Below are 17278 nucleotides of genomic sequence, written 5' to 3'. Positions count from 1 at the left end.
TCGTATTGTATAGGTAAGATTTTGTAAAGAATAAAATTTTGACGTTTAATCTGTTCCTTTAATCAGGACATATCTCATATGACTATTGTTCTTTAGAATGCCACTAGATATAAAAAGAACTTAAATTATAATTTTTAGTGACTGCACATATAATTCCTCTTATAGCGTATTTTTCTTTCCTGGAAGTGGTGTTACAGCATCTTGAATCTAGGCGCAATAAAGTAACTCTCTAGCATCTCTCCAAAGTTGGTATTGATCGAGTTGTGACAAAGAGAAGGATCAGTTTTTATTGACTTTTAGTCTTCGGGGGTTGCTGTGCGTAACAAAAGAGGGGAGACTCCTACTTCTTCTGTTTATTGCTCTGCATGCGGCAGACACAGATTTTCTCGTCCAAAGTGTGGTTGCTGCTGGGGATGCTTTGAAATAAAATTAAGTCTCTTAGACGGAATTATTTAAATCATGTTATATAAAAGACTTGGCTGCTTTTCAACATTTACATGGTTTCTCTTTCACAAAGACTTAAAACCTACTCGTATACCTAGGTCATCTAAATTCTAATATAAGAATTAATAAAAGAAACAATAAGTTTTGTGCATTGGCGTACATAAATGTATTTATTGCATCGATAATTTGCAAATACGTTCACGTGAAAATGCTAGCTGCATATTTTAATCAAAATGTATGTTTAAAGATGCATATACAATATGTATATAAAAAGCGAGAAAATTTATTCAATATTTCTTTGCGTAATGCTTTGTAGTCTATGTTTATCACGTAAAATATTAATTACCCTGTATACTTTTCATAAAAAATGAGGCATTTATCATAGGAAACAAAGGTCCCTATCGAATTTAAAAACACTGTAAGCAGGAATGACAACATGATTCACCTCTTTTAATTGTATTCTCATGTGTATGACACAGGGATTAGTTATCCTCATAATCTTTAATCAACAACGTGGCAGGTTCCATCAATATGTTCCTCGAAAAATGATTTAATTATAGTAGTCATCTGTAAATCAGGGGAAACCTTTTAACAACCTGAATGTATCCTCCTGGGGGTTGCAAATTACACTATACTGTATGGGCCAAAGTACGTAGCAGAACCAGAAACAAACTAATCCTACACCTCAAAATACGTTGAAATTAAAAAAAAATATTTTTCCATCTTGCGTTTCGATTTTGAAAAGAATAACATTGAATATTATTCCAGAACGCGTGCACCTGAATAAAATTTGGCAGAATGCGGCAGTAAATATGGTGGAACTGCGGGTGAAACGAATCCTTGCGTAAAAGTAAGTAGAGCAAATTATACAATAACGTTTTTACGAACTAGGTTTCGTTTTCAAGAAAATCGATTTGAAAAATTCGTTAAGGGCAAGCGCATTTAATTCAGAATCGGTCCCACCTTCAAACCTGATCTTCTCGAAAACAAAGTCTGTTTTCAAAAATAATTATTCTACAATATCGCTTAATTTTTGTACGAGGATTTATTTCTGCCAGTATAAACTACGTGTCGCATTCACGTATACCTGAGTAACATTCAAAGTCAAAAAAGTTATTTCCTAATTTCGACTTATTTCGAACAATAGCCTCACCCCTTTCCCTACTGTACCGCGAAATTTGGCCCACCCTACGCAGTAGCTTTTACTAAAAACAACACGCAAGTGTGAAAGTAATCGAAGCTAAAGAAAAGAAAGAACTCGAAGCGGAGGCATCGATTTCTTACAAGTATGGTTATAAAGGGGGTTGTGAAAGAAAACGTCTTGCCAACTTCAATCGTCTATTTATATTTCTGAATTCCTACTGACATCCGATCGTACAGACACTCGCACGTGGGAGCGGCGCAGCTAAGTTTCGAAAAATTTAAAAATAACTTCTATCGTCGAAGAGGGGAACGGATATACGTGTAGAAATGGACAAAAATCGGTGCACATTCGCGCGGGCAGCCGTATTTTATGGTTGATAATGGGCTCGACGATACAGGCGATGTGTGCAGTCGTTGCGGGTGTAATTGATAATCGTGTGTGGTTGCAGTCGTAATTCGCCGTGACGTTACAGTCTTCCATTGTTTTTTTTTTGTCTTTTTTTTCTTTCCTTTTTGTTTCTGTTTTGTTGTGTCTCGTTCGCATTCGTCGACGCCTCCCTCCTGACGGTCACGATCGTCAGCACATGACGCGCTCGTATCTTAATGCCGACGTTTTTTTTGGTCAATTCTTTGTAATCGGAAGTTTATTCTCACGTAACGCTCTTTCCACACTCCTACACACTCTCTTTCTCTCCCACCCTCTCGTTTCGTCTCTCACGTACCACACGCACACACGCACACATGTATTCCTCCATTTACGCATCGTTATCTCAGGCTTGTCATCTCTTATTCGGGCAATCGTCGAGTTGTACGGGGCCGGCTTCTTCTGGGTGTTTGATCGGGGAAGTAAAGCGAAACGGTTTCGCCAAACTCGAAATAAGTACAGAACGACTGGATCGATTGGAATTATTCTGCAGAGTATTACAAGAGAACGGTTGAATACTTGTAGGATAAATAGTATTACTGGACTGAGTATAAAATGCCTTGTATTAGTCGAAACATCATTGAATGGGCGCTGACTTTGAAAAACGATTGTTCTTTAAGTGTTTCAAGCGCGTTCGTCGTCGCACGTAGGGACGTGGCTTAAATAAAGCTCGCTTTATTCGTTATTAGTTTATCCACGTATCATCTTTCCCCGGGGTGTGATGATTTTTAAACAAAGATACTTCCCCCGATCGCATGACACCCTTCGAACAACCCTGTACACAATATCCGTACATATTTAAACTATTATTAACGTATATTTATCATTATATTTATATTATATCCATATTTACAAAAAGTTGTTTCGTTAAATGTTAATATTCAATATCGCAATTGTTATTACATTATAACATTATTCCTGAGTGACCATTCATTAAGAGACCTCCCCTCTTGTTTGCTTTATCCGATGTGTCTTATTTAACACTAGAGCGCCGCGATAAGAAACCGAGGTAGCGTGATGACGAATGTGGAAATACGTTCACTGACAGTTCCTCGACGCGGGAACTGAGCTGGTTAACCATAAGCCATAGAGGATTTTCTAGAAATGGTTATTTTCTATGATACGCATGCAGTTAAACGTATTCAGCTCTTCGCGAGTAGGGCAAGTGATTTTTTTTTATTTTACTGCAATAGAAACGTATAAAAAGCATTTGTTAGTTAACGATAATCTCCTCGAGCTTTGTTGTTTCAGAGAAGCTTATCAACTTGTTTTTTAATTCGACTGTATTTTAGTAGAAGTTCAAGATAAATCTCATTTGATTTTGTCCTTACTACTACTAATACTTGGCCGGAAATATTCTAATGATTTCTCTAATTATTCAGATTTTTCAAAGCCCTTCTGCTTCTCCAAATTTATTTCTTCTTGCTTCAGTTGTAACATAAATAATCCCGAGAAAAAATTTAAAATGAATTGGGTTATATTAAACCTATACCTATTGCCAACCATGTGAAGTTAGAACATTAAGTGCATTTTTATATAGTAAGTAGTGAGGGCGAATCAACCACTGCAAATAAAGTATTATATAATATATACTAAAGTTTGATGTATTTACAACTCATACGTCGTTAACTTTAAGAGTTCCTTTTACGTGTACATTGATTAATAAATCTCTCATGCTTTCGCAACTGATATTTTTAAAATACATTTATGATAACTTTCGAATGAAATTTTTCAAAAGCTTTAAACCGAGTATACGACAAAAATGTATGTTAGATTCTTTTTTTTGAAAGACATTGGGCTGAATACGTTTAATGGTCGAACGAATAATTAGAAATTATTTAAATTTCACTATCGATACGTAGAACAATTTTCCACGAATATAAACGAACATATCGTTAACGTTAGTCGAAGTATTTCTAGACAATTGATGCGTCGATGTAGATTGGACTAGCGTTATTATGTAAACCTCAGTGCGAATATAATTTGAGATTCTTCTGGATCGTTTTGTGGAACGAGGACCGCTATCATGTATAGAAATAGAAGAGCCATTTAAATATGGCGAATATAAAGGTTGAATATTCACGTATTACGTGGATTTGGCAAACATACTTTGGCTTGAAAGTGAATTTACCTTTGAAATCATTCTTGATAGACAAGCTGAACGCTTCGTGAAATTCTTACTAGTTAATTATGAAATAAATGTTTAAATTCAAGTGTACCTTTTATTGATATTCGGATTCTCTTATCTAAAATACCTCGTATATTCAATAAATATGATCTTAATAATTAAATAGCGTGTATTCAATAAATAGTCACGCAAGATACTCATATGTAAATTATTTAAAAACGATGGCACTAGCAATGTGATTCAATTACGTCTAGTTTTAAAGTATTATCATCCCCATTAATAATCTAGTAACACGAACCTCTTTGCACAACTTTATTTTCTAAACTTTCGATGACATTAATTGTAAATATTTGGAGACGTGTAATATGGAAAAATTGATGTGCATGTTCGAGATACTTTTCATATTGCACATATGTAATTTGCATGTTAATTGTATAAATTACAGTGGAACTTCGATTATTCGAACACTTTTTGTCTAAATGGTGTTATTTGAAAACAGAAGGAACATGTAAATATGAAATATGCGAAATAATATTTCAGATAATAAATCATTTAAATTACTTCAACATGTTTACATAATTTTATAGTTTTCTTCTCAGAATTAAAAAAATTATTTCTGAATAATTCTGTTTAAATTAACTCTGCTAAGTAAAATAATAAATAATATTGGGCTTTACGCGTAAAGCACAATGGTGCCAAGTAATAAATTTAATTTCTTAATATTTCGTTTATTAATGAGATATAACCATAACGAAGTAACTTACTATACACAATTAGATCGAAGCATCAGAAATTATTTATGAGATTGCTTCAAAAGGCATTCATCCCAATCTAGAATAAAATAAAATAAGCATCCATCTAATTAGGAATAAAATAAACATGTCCAAATCTAACAATAACACGCGACAAAAAGGATTATTTATTAAATCAATAATCATCATAAAAATATTCCACTGAAACAACGTGCAAATACTGGTTCCTAGATTCTCAACAGAATAATCTTTTATTCTTCCGAAATTACAAACTAAAAAAATGTATTATTTGTACCTAGCAAGTAACAAAATGTTTCTAATAATACCCTTAAAATATCCCTGACCAGAGGTTGGAATTTATGGAATTTATGGAACTCCCTCAAATGAACCAAATCGATCCCTCCAACCATAATTCCAACTATCGAGCTTCTGCTGTACAAATAACGTAACGTTTAACTTATTCAGGTACTACGGTACTCTGAAACCGTTCAAACAATTCCAAAGTCTTCGGTGTATAACGATAGGTGTTAACAAACGCTTTTCCCACGGACAACGCGAAATATTGGCACAAAGTCATCACTGTCGCGTTCGTCGACGTTCCACAAAACGATCAGGGAAATCCACGTGGTTCCATCGGATGCTCGTCGAAAGTTTCCACGCACACAGTCGAGCGATGTGTAAAGACAGCTGTCCTGCCGATCGCACGCTCGATCGTTAACAAAATCTCGCGAAATCGTGTTCGCCGACTGTCCATGATCTCTCTACTGTAATATATACACGCCTCACTTCGCCCGTAACACCGATAAACGTCTTAATAAAATCAATATCATGCAAACAGTCGCGTGGGGGTTCGTTCCGCCGAGGATTAATCGTATCGATCGCGTAAATTCGAGTTTCTCAAAATTCAATAAAAACTAAGGCGAACCGCCAGCGAACTCACCCCCGCTGCACGTTCGCCGCGCGGCCGCGCTTTGGAGTTTCAGAGACACTGCATTCTTACGCTTGCCCCTTACATTGGGCCGTCTTGTTGTAACACCAAAACGGTACGGCTGATATTTTGCATTCTGTATTTTCCTCGAGAAAATATACGATCGATGCACCGCTCACTGTTGGAAGTCATCTAAATTCTCTGTTGAACTCCGGGGGGCGAATTAAGTCCAGCTTTTTTGCTTAACATTGTTCTACGGTATTACTGTAGAATTTGGTGGTGGAAGGACGCGGCTATGAATCTAGTATCTCTGAAACCATAGCGATACATAATAAGATATTGGAAGGCTTATACTTTATAGTATTGAATAAGTTTTGTAAATTGTTCGTCAGCAGTTTCGGTGCTGTGATTCAGACGATTTCACGCTATGAAATGAGAGCACTTGGAGCAACGGGCTTAGAAGCTGGTGGAAACCAAAGTGCAAACGAAAAGAAACGAAGACGTCACTTTTAGGACGAATATAGTATAGTGTTATCAAAAAATTAAATGGGGTAAAACATACGATAGTTAAACAACTCGTAATCCATAGATGGCGAAAAGTTGAAGCATCTCGATTAAAACAGATCGATTGCAATGAATAAATTATAAACGTTTCATGTACCAAGGTTCAACTGGATAACTTAGATACCTTATATTAGGCAATAGCGAATAAGTGGTTTTACTGGAGGGGATGACAAATATATTTCTCAAAAAATAGCATAAATTAATTATATGCAAGTCTGACAATAAATAACGCCACGCGTTGCTCAGAAATTATCGTTGTTCACAGCATTCTCTCAGGGTTATAATTAAAAGTACGTTAATGTACATATACGTACACAAATGTGCTTGTAAGAGACATTGTTCACTTCCCATAAGGTGTCACGAATACAGATTTCCTTCTGGTTTTGCAAGGTTCGTAAATCACTGGCTACTTGGTTATTAAAATATCCAATTTGTTCTTTTACTCCGTGTATAAGGAAGACGGGTAATGAGGAAACGGGGCGAAATCAACCCTTCTGTAAAATGCAGAATATCGTAGGATTTATCAATTGTAGAATATAGGAGAAGCCTTGAAAAATGGTAGCATATTCGATGGCTCGTGTATGCATGTATGGCCATACTAAATAATGAGGTTTATAGGGGCTAAAGTGAGAAGGTGGAGAATAAAGAATCCTATGAGTTTGATTACTAAGTAGCTATGTCTCGATAGGTATTAAATGGCCTGCCAAACCTCGAATCTAAATAATTATAGGTATTCCCAGAAAATTCACGTAGTGGAATGTAGGAAACCATTGGCTCCCTCCACTTTTCCACTCTCTGTTTGGGCATGCGCATTAGAGGCCCCACAATTTCTTGGTGAACCTATACACGGAAAAAGGTGTGACGGTGCCCACTTTTCGAGCACCGTTCCCAACGGTGCAGAACTTTTTCCGTGTAGATCAGGGGTGTCGAACGAGCGGCTCGCGAGTCGCAGTGGCTCCAGAGTTGCCAGGCGTACTGGATAAATAGCGATGTGCTGGCGCATATGACGTCGTACGTATCTTCGCTTTGGGCGTACGGTGTAGGAGAAGCGCGACACTTATATTTGGTGGGTGACGCCGTGACATCATACCAACGCTAAGCCAATCCAAGCCAAGTGACGTCATATATGCCAGTACGGCGTACTGGAGCGCCTGGCAACCCTGAGTGGCTCCTTCTCCTCTTCGCTTGCTCCGTAGAGCCGTAGGAGAACGGCCCCTTCCACACCAACTTCACTCAGATGAATTTCTCCTCCCGGTGCCGCACTCTCCCCCTGCCGGGTCCTGCGCAACGCCTGGAGGAAAATACGTGGGGGAGCCGGCTGACCGGGGGCCCGACTCGTGCGGCTCTCGGAGAGGGGAGGTTCGACACCCCTGCTATAGATCTATAGGTAGATTGAGTACTAATAATGATTTATTAATATGAGGACTGAAGTGGGAACAAAAGGAGAATCTAGCAGATCTTCCAATACCTCGATACTAGATCGCCCGTCAAACCCCGAATGTAGTTCATGGCTATCTCCCATAGAATTCGCATCATGGACTAATTGTAAGCGCATTAGAGACTTCATTACTGTTAGTTATAGATCTATAATCTATAGATCTATAAACCTACACAAGTGGAAGAAAGTCTGTGCTGGAGTAACCGTTTCTGTGAAGTGAATAATGTCCCTTTTATATAATAATGTAGACGTAGACAATAATTGTATAAGTAAGGCTGATTAAACGCGCTTCTTTCCCGTTCGAGTCCGACTGAAAGTTCTCTCTCCATTTTCTTGCAGTCACGAACGACACTAACTTCAAATGGTACTTACGATTAGGGTAAACTCTACGCTGTCGAGTATTGTGAAAGAAGGTGGATCAGTTGGGCTTGAGTGTGGCGTGTAAAACTTTTACAAAATGGAGAGAGAGAATTTCGTCGCCAGGTGTTCTCTATGTAACGCTTTGCGATGATGTGTATAGGGCTAGGTATTCAATGGTTTCCAAAGTTCTTTCTAGCTTTAGAACGTGGCAGTAGAATAGTACACCCGATACCTTGCCGCGAAGACCAAGCAACCCGAACAACTTTACTTATCGCAACTACCTTGCCGTTGAAAAATCACCGAGCGAAAATCTGTTTGCGAACTAAAATAATTAAATACAAGGTGTCTTGTAATTTGTGGTATCACCGAGAAAGGTTATTCATCCAAATGAATAAAAAATTGAGAGGCTAACTTCTTACAAATGTAGACCTAAAAAAAATCGATTTTAAAGATTGGACGAAACTATATGAATCTGTTATATGTAGTTTACGCTGAAAATCTTTTATGCAATTAGAATTTCAGCAAAACTTGTGCAATTAGACTTCTAAATTTGCATGTTTAATGTTCGTATTTTTGGTAAAAAAATATTTTAAGCTACACTGATTTTGATCTTTTGGAACGATTCAAATTGATTTCCGGGAAAAATGAAACCCCGAACCTGTCTAATCTCTTTCGGATTGTACCACGAATTCCAAAACACAGAAATTTATTATGCACTGCATAGGAAACTCATTTTTTTTTGTTATCTCTACTGCCTTGAGGATCCGATCGTTTCGATAACTGCGCACCACTCGTGTCGTTACGTCCATCTTTCGAGGCAAAGTATATTACTGGGCACCGATACACCTTATTCGCTTAGATTTTAACGTTGCATTCTTGATAATGTCTATCGTCGTGAATATCATACAGATGACGTGAATCTAGTCTCGCAGAATCTGTCGCATGAAATACTTACGCCACCCCGACAACGTTCGAAGCTAATCAACAATGCGGCAGATTTTCTGTATTTCATCGCTGTGCTTCTCCTTCCCGTTTTCTGTCACGTTAGATCTCGAGGACTACGTTTCATTCAATAAATCGGATTTCTCGTCTGTTCAAGCGATAAACGCGCGGCACGCTTACAAAGTGGGAAGGTGAACGTTAAAAAAATGTCGTTAATTATTTAAATCTATTCGATGGTTTATAAATACTAAAAAAATCGCTATCCTTAACTCTAGTCGCTTCGTTACTTTGTATTAATTTTCGAAGGATATAGCCTGATCATCCTCTTCGCGTTCTCCTATGATATAAAAAAGGGCGTACTTCGGAGCTTGCCACCCCCTTGATGGATCGTTACGGATGACCGATGAGTCACAACCATTTATTCTATCCAAACGGTCCTTGAAAAATTGTGGCTGCCGCTTGAGGCTGGGACTATTTGTCGGATTTTTCTTTATTCGATTATTCAAGCCTGAGCATTCGCGTATGCATTGAATACAACCGGAAAATTTTATTTTTATTCGAGTATGCATCGAATATAATTTCACTACTGTATTATTCGAAAATTGTACGAATAGAATGTTACATTAAAATTGGAGTTTAATCGAATTGTCGAGTAATTGTGCGCTGTTATGAAAACATTCCAAAAGCGATGCTTGTTCTGTTAATAAAGAATTTGAGGTGAAACATTCTTTAAAGTTCGTTAGCCGAAATAGTCCTTTTCTGATTATTCCCAAATTATTTGTTGAATGAAAAAATGCTTTAGGCAAAAGTTATTCAGTTTCGAACGTAGAATTGAATAGAAAAAGAAAATTTTTATTATTCGAATATACTGCTGTGATTCTAATAGAATATTCGTAATATTTGAGTACTTACAAAAGATTCGAATAGTCCCAACCTTAGCTCTGTCCTATTTTGAACACTGCCCTCGGAAATCCTAATTAGAATTGCGAGTATCTGAATGTTTCATTAACTGCAACTAATTCGTCTCCTGATTTACCGTAAAGGTACCTTAGGTATCGAGCAATAATTAAAAAAAATTCTGCTTCAAGCAACCTAAACGAAGAATTCGTTCCCTTTATTCGTGGTATTCGGTATTTGAATAGTTATTGCAGAAAATGGACTTCGCTGTGTATACTTAGTCATCTTGATGCTATTTAATGGCAACACCTGTTATCGGAGTATTTATTTTTCTCACGAGAGGCGAATTCTCTATCACTGACGCAAGTGCGTTCCGAGAACTTTGGAGGGATTAGAACATTCAGATTATTCTCGCAGCCCTAGCTACGATATCGTCGATGTCGTTTCAATTCAAGATGGAGAATAGAGATGAGAAACGACGATCACACGTGAAATCTATCGGAATAGGTAGAATGGGCGTGATCCCTATTTGATTTCTCCAAATCGTGGGGATTCGGTCCCGTCGTGGCCTTCTAGGAGAGATGATTTCTTGGTACGAGGACAAGGGATTCTACCGACGTCCGTTTCGATTGAACTCTTCGAAATCGATCACACAACTTCGTACGAATGCCTCGCTTCGAACGAAACGCATTCGCGCCCGTAATTTCCCTACGCTTGCGGTTCTCGGTATTGCTGAACGAAACACGCACGAGAAAATGAAAAGCAGTGAGATTCGACGTGCGTCGTCTAAATTATTCCGTAAAAACAGGCCAGAGTTTCATTGTTCTCGTTTCCCCGGAGTCTCCGCCGAACGTTACGCGGTGTCCTTCTCTTCTTAAACAACGATTCATTGTTAATCACCAAAGTAATTTCGAGACTTTAATAAGTGTTTTAACTCAGATTCCCCCGCACTATTCTCATATTCCGTGTACGAAAGCGGTATATGAACGATAATGACTAGAAATGAAAGCAGAAGTCGGAAGCAGTAATGCAGATGGTGGCTTTAGTTGGTCCCGAACATGAGTTAGCATGGGTTTGTGTATAAATCTTAATTATTTGACGAACGGGCCATTAAAAATCCCACAATTTATATAATATTCCCAACGTCTAATTCATACAAGAAAGCTCACCAATTAGCTATAAGTCGTAACAAAATCGACTGGCTGTTCAAGGTCATGGAACTTAGGGAGTCATTCCTAATGTTAACCCCTTCAGCTTTACGAACCCATATACATAGTCATGTTTTCGCGTGCGGGGAACGCCTGTGGGGCGTTGAGCGAGTATGGTTAACACATAGGACTGGAGTGTTTCCGCACACGTTGTGCACAGAGTTCGAATCTCAACGCTGAAAGTGTTAATCCACAACTAAGGGAATCAGTTGACTTTGTACCAACTATAACTTCCTTTTTTTTTTTTTAAATATATGATGTCTACAGTGTCTGTCGAAATTCTACTCAAGGAACAGAAATTTTCTTTATACGAATTTAAAAGATGGAAGTACGTCGATTTCTGCACAAACCCATTCTAAAAGTCGCGCATGGAATCGTGTCGACCGTTGCATCACAGATCTCAGCTCATGGCAACACTGCGCGTGTCGAACGTAATGCATCTTTCTCCCTCTCTCCCACTCTTTCTCTCTCGTTGCTTCTCCCTCTCTCCCTTTCTCTCTTACATTCTCACATAGCATTTTTGTTGTTGTTGCTGCTGCTGTTGTAAATATTACGAGTTACCTACATAGTAATCTATACGGTCCTACGATATAAGGTTCTTTGGCAGTTTATGTACACGCGAGTCGAGCCACGGCGCCGATCTCCGCCGTACGACGGCGAATTTCGATGTCATACAACCCGTGAGCCGCGAAACATTTCCAAAAGTTACGCCACGCCGGAATCGACAGACTCGGTTTCACCCTCGTGTCGCGCTAAAACACATTTGGAAATGCCTCGTTCTTTGGATGAGGAGCGCCGATTTCGATCATTGGCGATCCCGATCGTTGGCGATGTAAATTGTGTAGATCGATCGAGTCAACGGGAACGAGAAATATATTGTGTTTCGGCTCAGCATTAGCAGACGGATGCTTTCGCCAAGCGTATTTGTTAAATTATAGTGATCGTTATCGTGAACTGTCCCAACACCCCAATTTTTAAATAATCCCTTTCACTTTCACTCGAATGCAGTTTTCTGCAACGTACTATGTAAAAAAAAAACTGTAATAGAAGTGCTCAGAGGAATTCTTCGAAGGATACAAATTCTTGCTCCCATTCGATTTTTTAGATCGTAATAACAGTGGTGGCGAACCTATGATCCGCGGGTCAGACACTGACCCACGAAGGTTTTTTAAATGACCCACTGTTTCATGGTATCACTCCATTGATATCAATTCTTTTACGTCGACCTTTATTTTTTGCTCTTCACTTGCAAAAGTAAAAGTTGTGAAATGAAAAGAAAACGTTAACCTTTTTAGAGGATTTTAAAAGTGCGAATCAAAAAAGGGTCAACTGCTAAGTTTTTCTGTTAACAAATTTTCGGTGTTTCCTAATTTTTTGGTACTCTTTTTACCACCCCTTCCCTTTCTAAGTGACGCCACTGACTTAGTGACCCAGGGGCTAGTATTAAAAAAAATAATGAACAAAATTTGACCCACTTCTCAAAAAGGTTCGCCATCACTGGTATATAACTAGTAGAATACTATCTGACAAAAGAAGTTGTGTTCTTTTTTACACCACTTTACCTCAGACTTAGCAGTACATAATCACGTCACAGGAATGGTATATTTTGTATACAGTATAAAGTGTTATAACAGTATACTATCTATTAATACTATTACCAGAAATAGTACGATAGTATAACGATATTATAACAGCACGCTATATACGCATACCTACCGTGAAAACGTTCGAGACCCCGGAGACCTGTGCAACACCTTCACCCTTACATTCGTCGTTCCACCGACTGTCAATATCAACGTTTCAGCGCTCCTCATCGTCAAACGTAGCCCGTAGCTCAACCGCAGCTATCTTACCGACGTCTATTTACAGAAACAGTACGATCATGTAATTGAGATATCTCGCGCTGCTAGTCCCGTTTATCTTTGTACCGCCATTTTCATCGTCGTTCTCGCTGGCAGTGTCCCCCTTCGCCTCGACAATAGTGTCCAGCCGCTCCATGGTGCCCCTCTGGTGATGATGGCTGCTCGACGGGTCACTGTCACCCGCCTCGTCGGAGTCCATGTCGATCATGCGATCGTTCACTTGGATCTTCACCACCGCGTCCACTGGGTACTTCCCCTCGTCGCCGGAGGAGGCGGCGCCCCTAGGGGGCCGCAGCCTGCCTGACATCATCCTCTCGTTCTTCTCGCAGCGAGGGCAGTTCTGACCGTTCGACGAGGCCTCGTCGCTCTGGCAACGGAAGCATATCAGGTCGCCCTCGCTGGAGAAATCGCAGTGCTCGCACTGGACCACGTTGCCGTTCCCGTGGCAGAGCTCGCAGACAGGGCTGTCGTCGTCCTGCTCCAGATCCCTGGCCCCGTAGTCCTCGTGCTCCTGCTCGTGCTTCTTCGGCCAGCTCCTCCGAGCCTGATGGTCCAGGTCGTGGTGCAACGACCTGGGCGAAGAGCTTTGACCGGCGTAGTCCTGATCGTGATGCAGGGACCGCGGCGAGGACATGTGCACGGGGCTTTTGTACGCGCGCGAGGTCCCTGGATCCTGGGTCCGGTCGTCGAACCGCTCCTCGACGTACCTGGTGCAGTAGGAGCCAGGCGTTTGGGGCCTGTACGTGCAGGTTCGAGTCTTCTGGTCGCATTCGCTGCATAGTAGTAAGTTCGATTTGCTGCCTGGGTGCGAGGCGTATCCGTTACACGTGCCATAGTACTTCTCGTCCTCGTCGCTCTCGAAGAAGTGCTGGCTGAGGCTGCCGATCGATTTCGTGTCGCTGGACCTGCCAGAGATCCTGGCCTCCTCTGCCTCCTCTCGATCGTCCGCAGCGTACCTGTAAGAAGATTCCATTGCAGCTACCGAGACACCGGGAGACAGCATTTGGGCTGTGTTGTGGGCGGTGGTGGATCTGGAGTTTTAGCGAGTGTTGGGGTGTTTGCTGATAAATGCAGTTTAAAGTGTTGGTATACATAAATGTGTACGTCATATACAGTGTTTTTAATTTAAGAATATGTGTCAGGTTCGGATGTATATTGGAGGGACGATATTGTGGTAGTTTTAGTTGGGGAATAATGCTGCACTAATAGCACTGTTCAACAGCCATTTTGATCTGTAACATTCAATAGCCGTTTCTTAGAGATTTTTGGGCGGTGAAAACGAATCCGCAAACCGTTTGTCGCCATCACCCTCAGTTTTCGAGAAATTCGATTTTGAAAAAAAATGCAAATTTTCAATTTTGACATCTTTTGTGTTCAAATAGTAATAGTTATTCGGCGCCGCACGATTTGCCAAACTCTTTCGTTTTTGTGTTATAAACAAAAGGTGTTTTACCATTTCTGCTGACGGTTTTTGAAATATATAGAAAGATATCTGCAAAAATTGGTGCATTTCTGGTGTCCTTCTCCGTTTGATCGTTGTTTAAACATATTTAAATGTTTATAATTCAATAATAACTTATATCGTTGTGTTCGCGAAATTTCATAGAATAATTTTACGGAACAAGCAACCGCATAACTGTTACTGTTTGAACACAAAAAATGTTCAAAGTTGAAAATTTGCATTTTTTTTCAAAATCTAATTTCTCGAAAACTGAGGGTCATGACGACAAACGTTTTGAGGGCTCGTTCTCAGCGCACAAAAATCTATAAGAAACGGCTGTTGAATGTTACAGAACAGAAACGAAGTTCAATTTTGTTGGACAGTGTAGTAGAAATTTATAGCGACTTTGAAGGTAGTGCATCTCTTGGCTGCCAGTGGAGGATTTGTTTTCAGGAGTATCTAGTCGATGGGAGAGGAACTTTGTTAAGGCTGCCCACTTGATTTCGATGGTAGTTCAAGGTAAGGCAGGTCTGACATACAGGGAATTGATAACGATGCTAGTTACGTCACAATCAAATTGGGAATGTGGGTACTGAATGCTTTTCTAGAGCAGAATATGGTAGAATATTATCCTGCCATTGCTCTCTCGAGTTCTCATCGTCCCAACTTTCATGAAGAGAATTGTAACAGCAGATAAATAATGGGGTCGTGGAAACGTGGTGTTAAAGAAATGGTACTTATACCTACCCAGGAAAATCGCCACTTAGGGATCCTACTTTTATACATACAGAAGCAAGGTGTTATTGTGCGTTTGTTGGACTCGTCGTGGTATTATACACAATGCGTCGTTAAACCGTAATGGAGCAGTGCAGACGTTTACGTGCAACAACTCAATCACCCGGAGGAGAAATTAATGGAGAAAGTACCAGCACCGGTGAATCTGACATCTCACGTGGCAAAAGTGACACAAAAAAAGAACGATGGAAGTTGCATGAGGAATACTACCTCGTGCTCCATATTCACCAGACCTGCTGTGAGTAGATATTCAGCAGTCTGGATCCTCGTACAACTCTCTGAGCGAAGAGAATTTTTCGATTATGAACTGTATAGATTCAGCTTTTTCGAAAAATATTTTCCATCGCGTTCATCAGACTTTTGTGAAAGAATCACCTATTCTTCGAGTGTTTTCACCCTAGGGTCCGCTTAAATAACTATTAAGCAGTCATTAATTCTCTACTTTACAATAGCTTTCGACAATTCATCAATTAATAACGAGTGTATTTATTCTCCTTTCGTTTTTGTAACCTCTCGAAAGATCGTAAGTCAAGGGGCTAAGTGGGCCTCCCAGAAGCCAAGCTAATCAAACTCCGGGATAGAAAAGGTAGCTACAGAAAGTTGACGCGTAAAGTACTAATAAATAATATATGCCTGTGGGCCAGAATTAAGAGCTTCGCAGAAAATGGAGTTGATTAATTTAATTTCTGAAACGCTCGAGTGTCCGTTCATTCGATAAAACGGCAACATGTTTGATTCAACACCGTACCTGTCGTCGGCGGCTTCCGCCAAGTAGTGTCGTATTCGCCCCATTTTAGCTTTGCCGCGCTCTCGCGGCCTTGTTTCTTGTTAAATGATACTTTCACGGTTTCTCTCGTTGTTGTCTTCCACGCTGGACGTGGAGCTGGCGCCGCAAATCTGCATCTCGATCTCGGCCAGCCGGTGCTCCACTTCCCACTGCTGTTGATTCAGCTTCACGCTCATCGCCGCGTTTTCGGTTTCCAGGCAGATCAAACGTTCCCGGAGACGTTTGATCTCGGCCAGCAGCGCCTCGTGGTTGCCTAACAACGGCGTAGCACCTTCGCTGACTAATTGTGTCATGCTGTTGCAGGTCATGCCTAGAGAGAATGGCACAGTTAACATCGCACGCCCTCGACAAGCCTCTCGATGGGGGATCGTTTTTAATTTACCGGGGTTAAATATCGCTGGGGCTGCGGGGACGATCTGCCGTTTCTATTCATGCACTGGGTTAACCTGGTTATAATAAATGGGGAAAAGCTCGATTGGCGGGGGATCTTTCTGGGTTTATTGTTCATTGTTTGCGTTACGAAGCAACGCGGTTCCTTCAGAAGTGTATAAGTAAGTAAATCGATTATACCTATTTTACACTTTCCGTCGGGGGATTTTGATAAAATTGAAGTATGACACTGTCCATTTGAAATTAGGGCGAGTTTAAGTTATCATTACGATGGCTTCGATCTTGTTTAAAAAATACTTTCGTGAAAACACGTTCTATAACATCCTATAATTTTCATAAAGTAAAAACAAGTTTTTGGTCTGAAAAAAATGACTTAAGACGGTCTATCCTCGTAAATTAAAATAAGAGCAGATCGAGCACTGTCTGATTCATAGTTTTGAAAATAAAAATTTTTCTGTTAAACCTCCTTTTCGCGAGAATAGGTCAAAGTTGCCAACTTCGATATCCTCTATTTTTTAACCAAATTGGAGGCCATCGAAATGATTTCCCGTGAATTACGTTATAGTTTAATTTTATCAGAACCACCTGACAGGAACTGCAGAAAGCGATCGGTTTGGAGTGGAACGACCCTTACGGTTTTTTTTTTAAGGGGACGTATTTATCCATTGGTAAAGTGTATTTGCGACTCTGTGGACTTGGCTAGGATTAAACGTATAAGTGGACAGCTGACAAAAGATTGTGTAAAGATTTCGGGGGGGAATATTGTAACTGCTTG

The 17278-nt window shown here is 40.0% G+C and overlaps 2 protein-coding genes across 2 annotated transcripts in view; both read right to left on the bottom strand.

Moving 5' to 3' along the window:
- Positions 1 to 1769: 1769 nt before the first annotated feature.
- Positions 1770 to 14404, bottom strand: LOC143367580 (uncharacterized). Its single transcript, XM_076809537.1, has one exon. It carries the CDS (start codon positions 14091 to 14093, stop codon positions 13092 to 13094), a length of 1002 nt encoding a protein of 333 aa, XP_076665652.1. The 5' UTR covers positions 14094 to 14404; the 3' UTR covers positions 1770 to 13091.
- Positions 14405 to 14975: 571 nt separating this feature from the next.
- LOC143367581 (uncharacterized) overlaps positions 14976 to 17278 on the bottom strand; it is a 257197-nt gene continuing 254894 nt past the window's right edge. Inside the window, exons 16-17 of the mRNA XM_076809538.1 lie at positions 16075 to 16423; positions 14976 to 15604 (exon numbers count right to left, since the gene is read on the bottom strand). Coding sequence (XP_076665653.1) covers positions 16155 to 16423 — 269 coding nt within the window. The 3' untranslated portion in view covers positions 14976 to 15604; positions 16075 to 16154. The remainder of the gene's footprint in view (positions 15605 to 16074; positions 16424 to 17278) is intronic.

Source organism: Andrena cerasifolii, chromosome 4 (genome assembly GCF_050908995.1).
Source record: "Andrena cerasifolii isolate SP2316 chromosome 4, iyAndCera1_principal, whole genome shotgun sequence".
Lineage (NCBI taxonomy): Eukaryota > Metazoa > Arthropoda > Insecta > Hymenoptera > Andrenidae > Andrena > Andrena cerasifolii.
Note: the sequence above shows the minus strand (reverse complement) of the source record. Positions and strands in the feature narration are given on the sequence as shown.

What these genes read in the sequence shown, in the direction of transcription:
- LOC143367580 (XM_076809537.1), bottom strand. Translation starts at nt 14,093, where the DNA reads ATGCTGTCTCCCGGTGTCTCGGTAGCTGCAATGGAATCTTCTTACAGG.